The sequence below is a fragment of the Cebidichthys violaceus genome, unplaced genomic scaffold (genome assembly GCF_023349555.1).
Source record: "Cebidichthys violaceus isolate CVI_PGR_0920_01 unplaced genomic scaffold, fCebVio1.0.p SCAF_148, whole genome shotgun sequence".
NCBI classification, from domain to species: domain Eukaryota; kingdom Metazoa; phylum Chordata; class Actinopteri; order Perciformes; family Stichaeidae; genus Cebidichthys; species Cebidichthys violaceus.
The window spans coordinates 216349-235812 of record NW_027176316.1 but is presented as its reverse complement, the minus strand read 5'-3'; the positions used below and the strand labels follow the sequence as shown (position 1 = coordinate 235812).

At 46.2% G+C, this 19464-nt stretch overlaps 1 protein-coding gene across 1 annotated transcript in view; it reads right to left on the bottom strand.

Moving 5' to 3' along the window:
* LOC137871569 (voltage-dependent T-type calcium channel subunit alpha-1I-like) overlaps positions 1 to 19464 on the bottom strand; it is a 94098-nt gene that overhangs the window by 32336 nt on the left and 42298 nt on the right. The window contains exons 9-19 of the mRNA XM_068709430.1: positions 19231 to 19382; positions 16383 to 16568; positions 14907 to 15024; positions 13908 to 14063; positions 12125 to 12212; positions 10600 to 10766; positions 8396 to 8466; positions 7730 to 8213; positions 7330 to 7430; positions 5170 to 5293; positions 5011 to 5079 (exon numbers count right to left, since the gene is read on the bottom strand). Coding sequence (XP_068565531.1) covers positions 5011 to 5079; positions 5170 to 5293; positions 7330 to 7430; positions 7730 to 8213; positions 8396 to 8466; positions 10600 to 10766; positions 12125 to 12212; positions 13908 to 14063; positions 14907 to 15024; positions 16383 to 16568; positions 19231 to 19382 — 1716 coding nt within the window. The remainder of the gene's footprint in view (positions 1 to 5010; positions 5080 to 5169; positions 5294 to 7329; positions 7431 to 7729; positions 8214 to 8395; positions 8467 to 10599; positions 10767 to 12124; positions 12213 to 13907; positions 14064 to 14906; positions 15025 to 16382; positions 16569 to 19230; positions 19383 to 19464) is intronic.

Below are 19464 nucleotides of genomic sequence, written 5' to 3'. Positions count from 1 at the left end.
TCCGGGAAATGGTGGAACAAGTGGTGATGGTGTTTGGGCATCCGTTTGGGAACGCCGACCAAGCACAACGATGGCACACTGCAGCAAAATAAGCCACGGAAAACCTTCTGAGTATCATGCTGAGTAGCATGCTCTGTCATGAGCTGATGGATGACACAGCACGGGAGTACATAATCCCTTCAGTGTATCTGGGTCTACCCCGGGGTTTCCTACCAGTTGGACGTGTCGGGAACTCCTCTAAAGGGAGGTGCCTCCGATGCATCCTGTTCAGGATGCCCTCAGCTGGCCCCTTTCGACGCAATGGACCAGCGGCTCGACTCACAGTTCCCTTTCCGATGTCTGAGCTCCTCACCCTATCTCTGAGGGTGAGCCCAGCCACCCCCCAACAAAGGAAGCCGATTCCGGCCACTTGAATGCGTGATCCGATTCTCCGATTCTCCGGGTCCGATCGTCGATGGACTCGTAAAGCGAGGGCGATGCATCAAGGTAAAACGCCTGCAGCACTGCAGATGCAGCACCAATCTGCCGGTCCATCTCACGCTCCATTTTTCCTTCACTCGTGAACAAGACCCAGAGATGCTTGAACTCCTTCCTCCTCACTCCCACCCTCAAGGACACAATCCACCAGGACCATGGCCTCAGACTTTATGCTAACGGTCATGGTCTGATGGGTCCAACAGAACCACATCATCTGCGAAGAGGTCAGGTCTTTCGAAGCTGGGGACATTTAGGAATTTCTGGCAATGACTATACCTTCCACTTGGTTAAAAGAAGGTGTGACTTAAAGGAAAATGAGAACAGGACATGTTCTTGGTCTTCATGTTCTGCCGATGCTGTGTGAATGTAGCGTTCATACAGTGGAGCTAACTCGTGTGCAGACTTCCTTCTAACACAAAATGCACTTTGTTTTTGCCTTCCAGGAATGCTTTTATAACACGTGTCCACTGTATCGTGTGCTGGCAACCCTGAAGAGCACATGATCCTCACCGCCGTGACTCAAAGTGAGTGACAACAGCCGAAGCGGTGCAAGCACGATAACAGACACTGCCATGCCAACGGTTGCTAGGGCATCCTAGCTCTATAGAAATAATGTAGAAGCTGGGCGGCAAAGACAGAAAAACAAAGAAATGGGATGAAATGAAGCCAAAGCTTAATAAAAACAAAGACAGCTAGAGAGAGATGAAGAAAGAAAAGAGGTTTGTATCTCAGAAAGCTAACTGGAGTAGTTAGTTTGCAGAATTCCACGCAGCTTTGTTCAGGAACAGTCAATCTTTTCTAATTCGCTTTGACAGCCATCATGGTCCGAAACTCTCACTATAAGTACCATAGCAAATATTTCATCCGTCCTCGCTGGTGAGATCTGCACAGCAGCGAGTCACTGTCACATCCTATACGACAGGTCTTTTGTCATGTTTTGACAGGCTGGATATCGAGTTATAATACATCTGCTGTTATTAATAGCCGCCTGAGATACCGAAGCCCCGTCGGGACCGTTGGAATGCCGCGGGGGCCCGGCATTAGTCGGATCAAACATCGCCGTGATAAAACATGATGCATGGTGAATCTATGGCAGGACGATGCCAGCGCTGTTAGCTCTCACTCTACCAGCTGTGCTTTTGGCTGACAGGGCGAGTATGTCACTTTACATTTAAACTTAAATTACATTCAAACTCCTTTTGCAATGTAACCAAGAAGAAAATATAGCAATTATTCTACTTGTTTAAGATGGAATTCCTGCATATTGACTTGAACATGACCATAATGGATCACTGATGGGTGTATTATATACCGTTTACACCTTTCCTACCAATAATCAAACGCACAGTACAGCCTGACTGCTGTAAAACACAATGACTTTGGTGTTAAATCTGACTTCAGAGAACGAATGTGATCTTCAAAGCACCTTTGACTTATTTAATGTTTAACCAAGATCTTTGACAAACCTTCACAAAGAGCTGTGAGCGCTTAAACAATTAGTATATAAGACGATTTCTAGGATATCTGGCTTTTCTGGGGGCAGCTTTGGGTCTATGTCGCCCCTCGTCAGCTCCTGAACTCGTAATCCTTCATCATCCCACCTCGTCACGTAAGGACGCCTGGTCTCAACCTTGAGGCGTGACTTTTTAACGTGGTGGGTCGCCCTAAACTCGTCAAACCACGACGAGTTTTAAACATGTGGTTAACATTGTGAATTCAAACAAAACTACTTGCTTAAGTTTTGGAAAGCATCGTTGGTTAGGGTTAAAGTAAGTATGTTTGTTAAATGAATAAGTAAGTCAAAGTCACAGGACAGGAACAGCGGTCTCCTGGGTAAAAGTCATGTGTTTGTTTGACCCATCCACCTGTCTTGTACTGCCTTGGACGGGTTATCAGACACAAGGGTTGTGACAAAACAACCTCCAACACTACTCCGTTAATCACAGCTAGCAGCTGTCAAAAAAACATCAGAGTTCCATCTTTCAGAGGGTACTTGAACACGTCATTATGCGGCGAAGGCTGCCGACGAAGGTCTCACAGTTAAAATGCTCCTGAGTTAGTGTAGTGATGCCGTTTTGCATCACTTTTCTGCTGACGACCTGCAGCTACATATTCAAAAGCTGTTACAGCACTTAAAAGTCCTGCCTCAGCATCAGGCTGTGTGCTGTTTGGAGACTGACTAATGAATACATTAGGAACGATGACAGCGCAAGCAAAGAAACAGAGACCACAACAGAACAGCTGCTGAAAGGAAGAGTCAGTCTGTCAGACCTGCTTAGACCTTCTCAACGGTCCGATCAGTGTTAGCAGGCAAACGACACAGCGTGACCAGAACCAGTCAACCGTGGACAATCAGGTACGAGTCTGTGTGTGTGTGTGTGTGTGTGTGTGTGTGTGTGTGTGTGGAAAGACCTCCCCTCCCCTCTCTGTTTCTAATTAGAGTCTGATGTTCAAGGTCAAACTCACTGCGTGCAGGTAACACTGTTTACACTGATCACTACAGCACATGTGTGTGTGTGTGTGTGTGTGTGTAGGCGTGTGTGTGTGTGTGTGTGTAGGCGTGTGTGTGTGTGTGTGTGTGTCGGTGTGTGTGTGGACAGGAAATGAGAACAGTGATGTAGTGTGTGTGTGTGTGTGTGTGTGTGTCGGAGGGGAAACTCTGTTTAATTAGTGCTCCTCAGAGAGCGATCAGACTGACCGGACCAGCAGGGAGGGGGGGAGAGAGAGAGAGAGAGAGAGAGAGAGAGAGAGAGAGGGGGGGGGGGGGGGGGGGGAGACAGAGAGAGAGAAAGACAGAGAGAGAGAGAGAGAGAGAGAGAGAGACAGAGAGAGAGACAGAGACAGAGAGAGAGAGAGAGAGAGAGAGAGAGAGAGAGAGACAGAGAGAGAGAGAGAGAGAGAGAGAGAGAGACAGAGAGCGAGAGAGAGAGAGAGAGAGAGAGAGAGAGAGAGAGAGAGAGAGAGAGACAGAGACGAGAGAGAGAGAGAGAGAGAGAGAGAGAGAGAGAGAGAGAGAGAGACAGAGAGAGAGAGAGAGAGACAGAGAGAATGTATTGAGACACACAAAAGCTCTGCAGGAGATCGTTACCTCAACTGTCCATAAGGTCAGTTAATTAAGTTTTGTTCAATTAATAACAATTTTAAAAATCTGACATAATTTCAAAACACTAGAAAATGCATTTATACAGAGCACAAGTACTTTGGACATGTTCCCAGAAACACAGATCACACATTCTGCTTCTAGCTAAAAACATATTAATTAAAATAATTAAGTGTGAAACTATGAAGTTATATTTTTCTGTCAGAAGATCAAGACGACTAATACATCTAAACATTGTGTGTAAATAGCTACAGGGGGAAAAGCAAAGATGTAACAAAGATGACAGGGATGCTACAGTGATGCTGAATGAGTGTTAGAGCAGAACGATAAGTAGGAAGGAAGGAAGGAAGGAAGCAGTGAGTTATTAAGGCCGTATAAGCAAGTAGTGAAACGAGCAAATAAAGATGATTTTCATCACGTCCCGTCTGGAGGAAACGCCATGAATCGCTTCAAAAAGAGAAAATAAAAATGACAAATAAACAAACGTACGTAAATAAACGTACACAATATATACTGTTATCTTTGCAAAGTTAATATCTGTGTAATAACGAGTGCATTGCAGCTGTGCTGGAGCTCGGTGTCCTGGTTCTGTGGCAGTTCAGTGACAGCAGGAAGACTTTGAGTGGAGGTCAGCGGTGCAGCAATAAGCCTGATTATTGGAGATAAAATGAGCCGCGGAGACGGAAGCCGGGCTCAGATAGCCAACGGAGCTCGGCTGATTGAATTACAAACGAGCGGAGACAACGATAAGGGACAAGGTACGCAACTGAACATGGAATTAGTCAAACGAGCGAATGAAAAACATGAGCGCTCGGGACGACCGAGCGAAGGAGTGGAAGAAGATAAAGATGCAAAGAGGAGGAGATGCAGGAGAGACGTTCATCCAGGGGGGTCAGAGCATCAGATCATTGAGCTTCACGTCTTCATCATCCTCATAAATAAATCACCACAGGGCTTCTACCAACGCACGGAAAACGCCTGGAGACACGAGGCTCTTAATAATGGAGGACGGCCCGTCTTCTGGACAGCAGATTAGTGGATTAAAAGGAGTGTGTGTGTGTGTGTGTGTGTGTGTGTGTGTGTGTGTGTGTGTGTTTATCGATGGGCAGTCCAGGAGTAGCTAAAGGCCAGCTGAGGAGCGATAGCCTCCTATAATTAACTTCATTATCTATAGCTGCTCATCGCTAACGTGTGCAACTGATTGAAGCGCAGAATTGTCAAGAGAAGAGAGAGAAAAAGAACGACGGAGGAGAAAATCAAATCTGCAGATGAATAAAACATAGAGAGATAAAAAAAAAAGGAAACCAGCTAGAACATGAGGAGAGGAACGAAGTGAAAAGGATGCGAGAGGAGGAGGCGAGGAACAATGCACAGGAGACAGACGGGAGCCGAGATGGAGAGGGAGGTGAATAACGAGGACGAGGACGCTTTACCTTGACGGTCATCTCCGCGACAAAGATGGCCGTAAAGATGTAGTTGGAAACCGTGAGAAACAGCCGCTCCTGTAACAGAAGGAGAGGAATGAAAGAGTTTTAAAAGGACCGAAGAAAAGAGGGGAAGAAGAATCTAAAGGAGACAAAAAGAGCTCTTACCAGACTGCCTTGCAGTATCTTGGGTCTCTCCAGAGCCACCGTGATGCAGTTGAGGAAGATGAAGGCCAGGACCACGTAGTCAAAGAGCTTATGGGCGATGATGGACTGGCAGAGCAGTCTGAACCTGACAGAGAGAGGAAGAGGAGGACACCATTTAATCGTCTTTAAGACACCTCAAAATACACCTCGACTGTTGAGCCCACATCTTCACAGAGACCTGGATCCATCGTGGTCCAGGATCAAGCTGCATTTGACGGTGGGGCAGCAGGACAGAGAGCAGGACTCTGGTGGACCAGCGGAGGAGGACTCTGTGTTTACATCACGATGCTTGGTGCTCAAACACAGTCACAGTTGATGGACAACTCATGTTGAGTATTTAATGTGAAGATGTCGGCCATATTGTCTGACCAGAGGATAGTTTTTGTTCATTCTTGGACTTTTCTCCAAACTTATTTTTTGGAATATTTCCCCTGGCCTGAAAATGATTCAACTAAAAACAATGTGAAAAGTTTGGAGGAGGTGAATTACTCAGAGCCGGCCGTTACCAATGCGGTGCCCCAAGGCAGGATCATCTTAGCTGGTGCCTCCTGCATCGCAGCCAGGTCCACCACCAGTCATTGAGTCCAGACACTCACACAAGAAACTACTGAGCTTCATGTTCTTGAGAGGGAAGACCCTGGATCCTGGATGGATCGGGCCCTCTAGCACAGAAGTGCTGTGTATCCATCGACAGAGACTCTGAATCTTTAATGTCCTCAGACACCTGCAGTGAGCCAGTTTAGTTAGCGAGAGCTCAGCCCTCACACGGCTCATCTCCTCTCTGAGGGGGAAGAGAATCAATGTGCTAACCTGACTTCTTTTTTCCTCCCAACCTGGCAAACCCTTGTCCCTTTAACTATCGATTCAGATCTGGCAACCCCCGATATCGATCGTGACCGGCGTCGGCACTTTCTTCTTCATCCCGCCTAAGACACAACTTCTGCCGTCGGCTTGTTTGTGCGTTCTGCTTTGGACGCACTTGTTAGAGCAAAAAGCACACGGAGGCATAAGCGCGGCACATATGCTCACACGCTCCCACGTGCACATATGCAAAGTCATCCGCGAGCAGAGACGTGGCCTGACGCTGCAGAGCGAACACACACACACACACACACACACACACACACACACACACACTGCCAACACACACACACGGCCATCGCTTGACAGATGGCACCTGCCAGGATGCCAAAACACAGCCCTGGGGCCCGGCTTCCCCCCTTAAGTGGCTATCAGCACGCAGGGAATCGGGTGAGTGAGCGAGTGGATGACTGAGTGATCTTTCCTTCATGTTGCTTCCAGGGGCCTCTCTTCTGCCAGCGATGCATTTGGGAGGCTGGGAGGAAACGTAATGACACAGAGAAACACAACGTGGGACCCGGAGTCAATAACGTTGTCTAGAGAGAAGAAGAAGAAGAAGAAGAAATGGTGTGGAGGAAACACACAGCGGCATCACTTCAACCAGCCGTTTGTGAAACGGGGAGACGGCCGCTTTCAGACAAACGGTTCGGTTATGCGGCCCGTTGCTCATCCACGTTATCGTGGACGTCAGCTAACTTTTGTTTGTGCTCGTCGACTCTTCTTTCAAAGCTTCAGTGCTGAACAAACACAGTCGGTAGAATCAAATATCTAAAGTGCTGACGCATCCAGAGAGACGCTTCCTGCTTTGTTGCCGTATACGTCTACATGTCAATCAGTGTGTAGCCCCGCCCCTAAAGCATCCCCTGCTTTATGGTGTGTTTGACTCTAAATGGAGCATAATGTACTAAATGAACATCATGCTGTATTGAAGAAGACTGTAAACTAGAGATTGAGACCATAAACTCATGTTTACAATGTTTACTGAGGGAATAAATCAAGAGAGAAGTAGAGTCATTTTAGACTAGACTTCTATACAACCAGAGGAGTCGCCCCCTGCTGGACACTAGAGAGAATGCAGGTTGTAAGAGACTTCCGCATCGGCTCTACTCGGCTGAACCGGAGGTCGCCGCCTGTCCAAAACTCAACTCAACCTGCTCCATCAGGACTGCGTGGGCGTGGTTGATCATGTTTGATTGGCAGCAGTCTAACCCAGTTACTGTTTGACAGGTTAACTCTAGAAGGCTGAAGGAGTCCACTCACTTGTTCTGAGGGGAGAACATGTAGACGGACCACTGCTCTCTGGTTTCACACCAGTCCGGCTTGTACACCTCCATCATCTTCTGGACGCGGAAGCACAGGCTCTGGAGGAGAGAGGAATCGAGATGAGCAGATGATTTAAAGGCTATTAAATTATTGAATTTGTTTCAGGCAAGCTTGGGAATCTCATGAAGTGACTGCAAAGAGGTTAGATAAACCAATACTGCTGCTTCGTCTGTGCCCCAACTGCCACGATGATTAGGATTTATGTCTTATTTTGTTTTTCAATATCATCTAGTCAATCTGGGAAGCTATAAAGAATAAAATATACAGCAATAACACACTACAATGGCACCGCATCATCTCAAGAGGCAACGATCATTCACGTGTCCGTGCCACTCACGTAATCCGTCTCTTCGTCGAGGTCGGTTCTGTCCTTGCGCGCGTTGACTTGAGGGAAAACCTCCGCAATCAGCTGAGCGTGGGGACCCGGCGTCTTGCCGTTACAATCCCGGTGGTCCACTCCTAAACCAGACCCCCCGGTGATGGATCCCCCTGCCCCGGACCCGCTCCTCCTGCCTGGGTCTGGTTGGACTGGGGGTGGAGGGCCCGGCGGCTGCCCGCCCGCCCGAAGCAGCTCCGGGTGCTCCAGGGAGAGAGCCCGCCGATCCCTCCTGGCAGCAAAGTGTCTGGAGAGGAGCGGCGGGGGCGGCGGAGGCGGGTGATGAGGGTGATGGGAGTGGGGCGGGTGGGACAGAAGGGACTCCTGCTCGGCGGTGTAGGAGTAGGAGTAGGGGGAGCGGGTGCCGTGCACACGGAGGCTGCCTCCCACCAGAGGAGCTCCACCAAAGCCGTAGCTCCTCCGGCCCAGACTGTTGGAGCTAGACCTGCACGACACGAACAAGCGTCCATGAGAAGGTAATCGATACTTCCTGCATGCTACGAGTTTAGTCATGAAGCTAGTGAAAGCACAACACAGCAGGAAAGGTTTCAGGCTTCCATGTCGGTGATTAAGGCTTAACGGCGGTGTTAAGAATCGTGAAATCATTGCCGAAAGTAATCGTCTCACCTGCGGCTCCATGTGGACTGTGGGAGGAAAGGGCGCCCCCAGTTGTGGTAGTTGGGACTGCGGGCATGACGCTGGAATAAACACACAGCAGTTTAGGGTCATTAACATCAGTTTGCATCTGGTAAAACAAAACAAAAAGTCACCAACGACATGAACCGGGCCTTTTCAAAACCAGCCTGCAGTGCACTCAGGCGGCTGTCATCGTGTCTAACGCGCAAAAACCCCCCCGAGTGCCGGTTCCACTGTGAGGAACGTAACCGGTTGTGTTTGTTTTCCGCACGTCTAACCCTCTCTCCACACGACAGACCTAATTATGGGTTTTACCCTTGGAAACGTCCACGTCAAGAGCTTGGAGCTTGATGGCGTTTTTTTTTCCAGGGATGCATCGGTCTCTATAGAAACTGTAGTGAAGCGTGCACGCTAGCTGCTAAGTAACACCTCTGTCCATACAGGACGTCACTCAAGAGGGCGGCTGTGTACATCACTGTCAACACAATTTGTTCCGCACTATGTAAGACACAAGTCGTGGTAGTCATGTGCTGCATTAAGAAGAAACTTCTTCTTACAGGAAGTGCAGCTGTTTAATGCAACGATCATTTGATTCAATATCACCATTGACGTTCAGTTTACCTCCAGATGGAGAGTGCACCTCTGCACCAACGCAATGTGTTGCTGAACAAATAGCTATTTTCTTCCCAGTCGGTGAATCTTGCTCGTTGTGCGACACATTTTATTGATTTCCGTCTCGCTACACTGAGCTGGAAAGAAATCATTGGTTACGTGGTCAATAAAGAGAAGTGCAGTGAAGGGAACACGTTTTGCAATCCTTACCCAATGTATCTATTTTCTAATGATTCAGCTGATCATTTCAGTTGAAAAGGAGATCTTTAACTTCAGCTTCCAATTCTTTATGCGTGGTTATCTCCATTTCATCAGACGAGCAACCCGGACAAAGCAGCACAGCCACTACACTGATGCAACACAATGGAGCAATTTATCGCTCGCCCCGAGTCCAATCAACAATAGAAACAAACAAACAGATGGAAGTGATTCATAACTGAGAAATTGTGATTTTCATCAAAGAGGACCGAAAGGCTGATCAGAGCTTCAGATAAAACTGAAGCAAAACTTCACGAGGCAACTTTCTTCTGGACTCGCTTATTATTTTCTGTACTTTTGCTCCGAGTGATGTAACCGGTGCCTTCCGATTATTTATGGAGGAGGAGGAGGAGGAGGAGGAGGAGGGAGGAGGAGGAGACTTCACAGAGACGCGGACGCTCCACACCCACAGTGTTTAACATCGCGACCTCAACGCTAAACTGCAGCTGGTCATCTCTCCGGTTGTCACTCCCCTCCCGTCGTCCAATCACGGCTCTCACCGCCAGCCCCTCTCTACGCCTCTCACTTTCTCTGCCGTTGAATAGAAGAAGGGGAGTCAATTAATACCAGTTGCCACGGCAACTGGATGCTGAGCCAAAAAAGCCTTGAAGGTATGTTTGTGTTTTTTTCGGGTTCGGCGGGCTCGACATCCGGGGGCATTCCCGCTGAGCTCGTGTGTTCTTACAGCCTGCTTTATATGCACACGGATGCTACTGAAGATGTTGTTGACATCTTATTCTGATGAGGAGGACCAGGCTGATATGAAGGTTCAAACACTTCCTCAGAAGTATAGTTTGCTAATCTCATTAAAACTAATATAGCTTTTCCACATTCTTTCTTCACCACTACAGACAACAGATGCTATAAAATGATCAGCATGAACACAAACTTGTGTGTTGATTTGTGCAAACACTAAATGATCTAACGGTTTAACAAAGCAAAGGTGTTTGACTAACGTTTGCTTTCTACTAGCCCGTACAATCGGACTTCTTTTTGCAACCAGAGGAGTCGCCCCCTGCTGGTCAGTAGAGAGAATACAAGTGTTAAGACACGTCCGCGTCGGCTTCACTCGGCAGAACCGGAGGTTGCTCTAGTAGCCTTCAACGCTAGAGCTGCTGTCTGTCCAACATGACAAGCAGATTAGATGTGTAGGCTTTTGTTTGTCTGACATAACTCAATATACGATACATCTAAACGTTCATGAGGGATCATCCATCCTAAGCCAGTTTAGTCTGGACACACAGATTGTCATCCTTTGACACTTTATGTCTCTTTAAAGCTGAACACGATGAACAGCGTCAGTGGGTGTGAGTATGGCTGAGTACCAGAGAGAGGGAGCGTCTCTCCAGGCTGCTCTTGCCCAGGCTCATCACGCTGCTCTTCCTGGACTCTATGGTGAAGCTCCGTCTCTCTGACGAGTAGGAACTCCTGGGCCCCGAAAGGGCCCCCAGCTCCAGGTGGCCGTTGGGTGTCAGTGTGCAGATCCGTGGGTCTGGAGGTAGAGATGAACCAAAAAGGAAAGAGCAGGTAACATAGTACTATTGTTGTTTTTCTGTGCCTTCCATCCAATGCATGTTGCTCACTACCCAGCCTTCCATCCAATGCATGTTGCTCACTACCCATCATCCCATTATGCTACTGTTTTAGTTCCGTTTGTCGTGTTACAAACGGGCAACGGCTGTGTTTCGCTGTGCATCCCTGTGTTGCATAACGACAATAAATGATCCTTGAATCCTTGAAATAAATGTGTAAATCACAAACTCTAGAGAGCTTAAGAGAGCCGTCAGCCTGGAGTCAGTTTAAAGAGATGCTTTTGCGTTCGGCTCTTTTGAGGCTCCTGTCAAGTGTGGAAATCTAAAAAGGAAGTTTTCACTCATTCTAATTCATTTCTCAAGAAACAACATTCCGTGAAATGGTCGGGATGATGATGACGCCACAATCCGCCTCACGGCTGAAGTTACACAGAGAAAAAGTAGAATATTATCCATGGCTCACTTCTTAAGCCTCTTAAGATAAAAAAGGGATGAAGATATATATTTAAAACAAGTAGAACCCACACAAACACAACCACAAGGTAAAGCCTGAGTAAAGAGGACATACGTTGAAACACCTTGTAGTATTCCCATCCATGTGTGGACAGACTGCAGAGTTTCCTCACTGCACTGCAGAGACCTCACCTCCTCTGTATAGAGACCCCCCCCCCCCCCCCCCCCCCCCCGGTTTCTGAACTCCTGTTTAATCCTCTCTGAACTGCTCTGAGTGGGTTCATCGTGAGCTCCGGGTAAAGATAAGAGCTCCTTCATACTTTTATTTGGTATTTTTCTTTTGGGGGGTCATGAATGACAACAAAAGACTACCGGCGTGTTGTTCAGTTTTGACATGAATGGGTAAATCTAACTGTGGCATTAGTGGTGACTCAAAGTTCTAGAATCGTCAAACCACCAATTTAGACTAACGGCACTAAACAAGTTTAACTTTTGCAAAATGTGCTTTTAATTGTTGCTGCTTGACTTCCTCTCGGATCAATTTTCAATTTCCATATATGTTTACGTTCTGTGTATAATGTAGTCTCTGTTGAGGTTTACAGATCTTCATGGTACTGACATATTCATGTTTGATGTTGTGAACTCTTCGCTGTATATTAGTACAGACGCTAACGCTAGAAGTTGTATTTAAACTCAAAAGTTTGATGTTTGTACTCAACATATTTGTCTTTATTGTCAACATGGTGTGTCAGCTTTATTCTACTTCATTCAGAACATTGAAACTTTATTCTCAAAAGTTTGAATTTATTCTCAAAATGCAAAAAATGAAATGCTCCTCCTCCCCGCAGACATGCCATCAGCTCACCAGACAGCTTCATGGAGTCGTGTTTCTCGCTCTCGTCAAAGTTGGAGGAGGAGTGGTCGTCATCCGAATAAGAGCGATTGGCATCACCCTGGAGACGAAAAGGAGGAGGGGGGGGGGATAAGAAAGGAAACAGAATTACACAGGACTCACGCTCTGAGCTCGGTAACAGATTTCACAGATCTGATCTCAATCTGGACCTCCTGCTCAGGTTGTGAGAACCCTCAAACTGTAAAGGCACTACTCCTACAGCCCCGCGGGTCTGGTTATGTCCGGTTGGGGTTTCCTTTATGCTCTTCACAATGGGAAGATGTGCAGTAAATTGGCTCAGCACTCCCTAGTGAGCAGCTGTAGCAGACCCAGTGTGGATGAGCAGAAGACCTCCAGAGAGAGGATGGAAGGCAGACGGAGTGACGAAAGAGATCGATCAAAAGCCCGGCGACTTGCGTCGGTGTTCCCCCAATATGGTAACGCTGTGATGCGTGTATGAAAAAAAGAGAATCAGCTGGGTAACTCAGCCGCAGCGTCATCTCAACAATAATACATCTGTGAGTTTGACAGTTGACGGCAGATTGACGGCGTCGTGTTTTCCACTGAGATGGATGGCTGCAGACATTACCCTGTGTGTGTTGGAAACACCACTGTCATGTTTTGACTGCTGACGAATATCATAATTGTAACAAATACTGTAATTATCATTTCTGTCTACAGTATGAAATGAGATTTTATACTCTGTAAAATCTGTCTTTACTCAGTTTTCCCGCTGTATACAGAATTACAGGAATATAATAAATACATATATATGGTCATATATATTAGGCTAGGCTAGTGATCTCAAAGTATTTATTCATTCTACATGAGTGTAGAGTGATATGTTGTAACTTAGTAACAGTAACTATATGCATGTCGACACCAGGGAGACAGATGGAGGAGTATGAGGGTCAGGCATACGTGGAGAAGAAGATGAGGAGGAAGACTTTCTATATTATTTATGTATTTTGAGAACAAAGTCTAAATGTCAAAGATAAAGATGAGAAATTGAAAGGTGAGCGTCAACGTTAGCTAACGTTAGTAGTTGGATTATTCTCTTTCGATGTGCATTCTCGACATGATGACTTTAGTCTCAAAACTGTATTTAACTTTAATACATCCATCTCATTTGTTTTCTCATGCCTGGTTATAATATCAAGTCCAACATCCTGATCGACATTTTTCACTTTGTTCTTGACATTTCTTTTTTCCCCAAAATGCAAGAAAAAACGACTTCCTCCTCTCATTTTTCAGTGACTAAATGCATGTCAATCTGCTCACTTCTGTGACTGTGGTTGAGAACAAGAGGCCGGCCTCATGTCACTGCTAAAGGTCTGGTCTTTGAGAAACGCAGACAGACGGACGGACGGATGCCAGCTGTCCATGGAGGACAAGCTAAACATAGAAGAGCTGTCAAAGATTGAACGTTCCTGTGAAGCAATTTGCAGGCCACTTTTAAAATATCAGAAACTTGCCACTTGTTTGGAGTGAAGTATTGAGTAATGGTGAAGTAAGAGCTTGTTGGTTTCCTGCAGCTCCGTGGTTGCTGTTAGAGGGCAAAACATGCCGGAGATAATTTGAAATATGTCACCTCCCCTGATTAAAATAGCATTTTCAAAAGGTTAGTAATGAATACCATTAGCAGACCTGGCCGGGGCACCTCCATCGTCAACACCTACATTCAAATGTGGACGTCACTTTTATCATGAAAACAAGCTTTCGTACTGAAGCTTGAAGCCACGAGAGGCTCCCTTACCTCCGCCTGAAAGCCTTCGACCAAGATGGCAACCAGCAGGTTGAAGAGGACGTAGTTTCCAAAGGTCATGAGGGCCACGAAGTAAAGAGCAGCGAGTGGGGAAGTGGCTGCCATCCCATTGTACAAAACCGTATTCCAGTCCTCCTGGGTCAGGATCTGGGAAACACACACAGAGAAACATACACATAGTACACAAGTACCACTTCAACAAATTCACTAAATATTCATACAGATGCAACACATTGACGTAGAAGGAGTTCCAGATAATCGTAGTTTTCCTTAAATATTGTTTTGTGCATAGATTATTACAGGTTGGTGTATAGGCATTGAAATATGTCTGAAGATGAGAATAACAGGGGACACACACATTGGACTCACAACCAATATGCAAAAGTTTCCATCACTAGAGTGTCAGATGGTCCCATCTACAGGTTAAAGGGTCTAAAAGGATTTCTGCAAAGAAGAATCCAATCTTGAAGCTACAACAAGGAACTTGTAATTGTTAATGAACCAGACTCAGTGTAACACTGGTGCCACTCTATGACCTTGTCATTAAATCGGATTCCCTGCGGCACCAGAAACCCCTTCAGTTCAGACTCCAGCAGTGGTTCGTCTGTGGCTGCAGGACCACCAAAGATCACCGCTTGCTTCCTGGTGACCAACAACAGACACCACAGTGCTGGAGGCCCAGGCCGTGTTGCTGGGCCCGCTGGTGGGAAGGGAGGCACGGGAGAACCAGAACCAGGACTAAGCGGGGCAGACTGTCAGAACCCTGCTGCAGTAAAATGAGAAGTTCTCTAAAGGGAGACTGGAAGGAACGCTTTTATCCACAGGGGCCGCCAAACTCAACACAACAAGAAAGTTCCTCGTTGTGACTTTAAGAAAAGTGTGCAAGTCATCTGCATATATAGAGATATGGTCATGAGGTCGAGCAGATGTGCAGAGATGTGTGCAGTGTGTTTCTGTGCATTCTCATCCAAACAGTCGCGTGTTAATTACCTGGAAAACAGTGACGATGGCCCAGAGCAGCGAGTCAAAGTTCTTCCTGTCTGGTACCGTGTCACCGGTCTCCGTCTTGAGGCTGAACTTACAGCCAAAGATATGCATCCCCAAGATACTGCAACACAACAGCAGAGCCACTGAGGATGTTAGCATCGTGTGAAAACGTAGCCTGTGCTTCACCTGACTGATCGTGATTTGATTCAGCATGATGATTATGAAAACCACTTTTTAGAATTATCCACGGAGAGGCTTGGGATGGTGGAGGCTTTTCTTTTTCTCAGATGGTTCTGCTTTGATAAATGATAAAGACACCAACACACAGGATACAACCCCTAACAGTTCCTCGGTATATAAGTAAATCACAATAGGTGTTTGTTTGTGCAACTTCACCCTGTATGTATGTGTTCATCTGAACCGGCTCAAGTGGAACATGAAGCTGAAAAGGAGGGAAACAAAGACAGCGAGGACTGCAGTCATTGATCCTCCACTGAAAGAACCTTTCAGGCCCTCAGAGTGCTGCTGTGTCAGTGCTTGAGCATTTAGACATGTCTGCTTGTTATGCTGCTGCAGCTCTTCAAGTGTCTGCATGTTCAATTCTAACCAGCTCTTTCAAGTGTCTACATGTTCAATTCTAACCAGCTCTTCGAGTGTCTGCTCGTTATATTTTGTTCAGGGTTAATAGCTGCCGCGGAAAACACTGCGACCTTCTGCTCTTCAATGGCAGCTTGTTAAGCAGGTGAGTAAAACAAAAGAAGAAGACAGGAGCCAGCACATGAAAAACACACATGAAGAGGATGAAACAATTACCAATCTCCCTGAAAAAACCCCCAGAAAAACAAGCCCCTGGGCACTGACATGCAAAACGCGATGGCACATCTCCGACATGGGAGCAAAACACAGAATCTGTATTTGTTTAGTGTCTCTTTGTGGTCATTTTGTTTCTCTTTGTAGTTGTTTTGTGTCTCTTATAAATTGTTTTGGTCGTTTTTTAGATATGTTTTGTATGTGGATGTCTCTTTGCGATTGTTTTGAAGTTCTTGTAGTCATTTTGTGTCTTTGTAGTTTCTTTGTGGCTCTTTGTGGTATTTTTGAGTCTCTCTGTGGTCGTTGTGAGTCTCTTTGTTGTTGTTTTGTGTCTCTTTGTTGTTGTTTTGTGTCTCTTTGTGGTCGTTTAGTGGATTTTTGTGGTTGTTTTTTACCTTTTCATAATCACTTTGAGTCTCTTTGTGTCTCTTTGCAGCTGATTTGCATTTCTTTGCAGGTGTTTGGATCTCTTTCTAGTTGTTTATGTTCCTTTGTGGTCATTTTTCATCTCTTTCCTGGTCGGAAAGCAGGTGTGGGCCAGGGGGCCCCTCAGACTTTGGGTCCTTGGACCTGTGCCCGGTAGTAATCCCTCAGTAATCCCTCCACGATGATCGGCATCACAAGGAGACACAAAGACTCATATACAAGACATGATGTGCATCAGCTTACCTGAAGATGAAGATGAAGAGCATGAGGAGCATGCAGAAAGTGGCCACGTTGTCCATGGTCTTCATGAGGACCACCAGCTGTCTCCTCAGAGCTGGCATGAACCTAACCAGCTTCAGCACCCTCAGCAGCCTGAAGGTCCTCAGGACAGACAAACCGCCGTCGGACTGGCCGACGATCTCGCATACGCTGAGAAGAGAAACATGGGACACATAACCAAGCAACGTCAATCAGCAAAACTTACATAAAAATACAGTAGATGCCTGTTTTACCCCCCACAAAGTAATACAATAGAGGCTCAACTGAGGTGTCATGAATCCCAACCCTTTATACCAGACAAGAACACTGAAGCTCCTTTCACACATGCAACGCAACCCTGAACTTATCTAGACATGACCCGGAGGAGCTGAACGCGAGAACGCAAATGTCCGAAAGAGTTGGACCGGACATCAGACAGACTTTACCTAACCAGCAGCTCCATGTAACGTGTGGAAAGAGTCGCTCATTGTTCAGGAGAATTCACAACAAGCGAGTTGGCGTGTTGATAATGTTTCTATTATACGACTGGTGCAAACAAAACAGAAGACAACAACCATCAGAGGGTGAATGAAGAGGGGAATTTACAGGAGAAGAACGGCTTGATTTGGGCAGATTCCGCAAAACCCTGGATTTAAAGGGACAGTGTGTACGTTTTAGTGGCATCTAGTGGTGGGTTGCAGGTTGCAACCAACTAAATATCCCTCCGTTCATAAAACTACGGTGGCCTACAGGTAAGGATACTTCTCTTTAGGATACAACTAGGAGCTACTCTTGTCAATACAGCCAGCAGAGAAGTTTACTTTAAGAAAGCTTTTGGCCGATCGTTCATGCTGTGCTTGTGTAAACATGGCGGCGTTGGCCTATTGAATTGGGTTTCACTTTTGTTTACATGTTCACAGATAAAGTCCACACCCTGACATCCACACCCTCACAACCCGCCTTGATTCATATAATACTCAATACTTCACGCCCTGGATGTAAAGAGCAGATTCTGAGGTGTGGATTCGTCCAATATGAATTCTTAATTCCACAAGAAGGGACTTTCATTTTTACAGGAGGTATTAACATTAATTAGTTTTCAAACTTCAGAAAAATGAGTGGGTTTCTGTCAGCTGGAGAAAAAGTACCTCCAACAGAAAGAACGTATTAAAACTTCTCTGACCTGATAATAAACTTTATTAACAAAGACTAACTTCAGCATCAGATAATCCAATGAAAGAGAAGCTCCAGTCGCGGTCATAATCACACTGCTGGAAAAATATGAAAGTAGGATTCATGATTTGTCAGCAATTGAGCCCCAATTAATAAAGACGGGGTTATCATCAAACTCTCACCTTTGAATGAAAAGTACAATAGACAGTCAAATAGATATTGTAAAGTCATTGGTGTAAATGTTAATCAGTAGGCTCTTTAAGCTTTTGATGTAAAAAGGAATCATCAGTACATGAACTCATATCTTCAGGTGATTTGAGCTGAATTAATTCTCGGGGAACATAAGGAATAATTGGTTTATAATTGGTTTATAATTGGTGTATAATTGGTTTGTAATTGGTTTATAATTGGTTTATCCTGTCTTTATCCCGTCTTGAGTGATGAATGTGTCTACTTAAGAGTTTACTTCAGTATTGGACACAATGAATCGTGTGGCTGTCCAGTCAGTGTTGATGGTAAATGTAGTCCATTAAAGCCGGCCGTGCCTACATATACCAGGATGCATTTGGTGCGAGCCGTCAGACGCGAGACACGGAGCCTTCTGCTGGTCTTGAAGCGCCGCAGCATTTATGTATCCACAGACTTCAAACTGCAAAGTGTACGTTCACCTTCGTCACCGCTCAATTCAAACCCAGAGTTTTGCGTTCACTGAATATTTACGAGGAAGAATCTGAAGACCATCCGTCATTTTGAAGGACCGGTGGTCTTGGAGCGCGTTCTGCGAACACGGGTCCTTGAGCGGCGCCGGTGCCGCTGTGCAACCGGTGCAGAAGGAGCGCATGATGCGAGATTTACCGCGTTGAAGCGAGTGCTTGCAGGATTTTCTCTTCATTGATGCATGTTGGCAATGCAGACTGTATGAAGAGTTTGGCAAAACGGCGCTTCAGTATTGACCGACGCTTGTCAGCAAACTGCAAGGCCTCTGCTGCAAAATGAGGCTCTATCTTCTCCTTTGAGTGTTCATCATGAACAGAGATCCATTCCCTTCAACCGTTCAAGAAACACGTCCTCTAATGGCAGTGCCTATCAAAGAGGCACATCAGAATAGCATCGGCTCTGCACTGGTGAAGGCTGAATGGGGGGGGGGGGGGGGGGGGTGCTTTATAAGAGCAGCATGAATAGCTGAGGACATTCAGACGGATGAAGAGAGGGGAATTGGCGGCGGGGCGAGAGATAAGAAGACAGATGTAGATACGTTCAATCGACGTGGATCTCCTGTGACGGGGCTGCACATTTGATCTCGTTCGGGTTTTTTAGTCGCTTTGATTTTGTATTTGATCTGCGGGTTATAATGGGGATCACAGACAAAAAGGAGCTCAGCCGGATGAATTAGAAAAAAGAAGATCAAAGCCACAGCCGCTCACCTGGAGCTCCGGGCGCACACAACAAAACACTAACAACCTGTCTGACGCCGCGGCATCCAGATACATTCAGGTGGTTCCTTTCAATCACGCAGAACGCAGATGACAATTTGACAAAGTATGACATGAATAATTTAACAGCCTGGCAAGAACAAAACAAAAAAAAAAGGTATGCCGTACCTGAATAACATCAGTCAGAGTTTCAGAAGCATGTTGAGGACGTGTGTGTCGGTAATTACCTGATGATGACAATGATCCCGTCGAACACGTTGTAGGGGTTTCTCAGGTAGCTGAAGGAGCCGAACGCAGTGAGCTTCAGGATCATCTCCAGCGAGAACATGCTGGTGAAGACGATGTTGCAGATCTCCAGAACATTGGTGAGCTCGTCCGGCTGACGGAGCATGGTGACGGACGCAAAGAGAAGAGAGAGAAGAGACACGAGAGGAAGGGGAAGAAGAAAGGAAAGGGAGTTA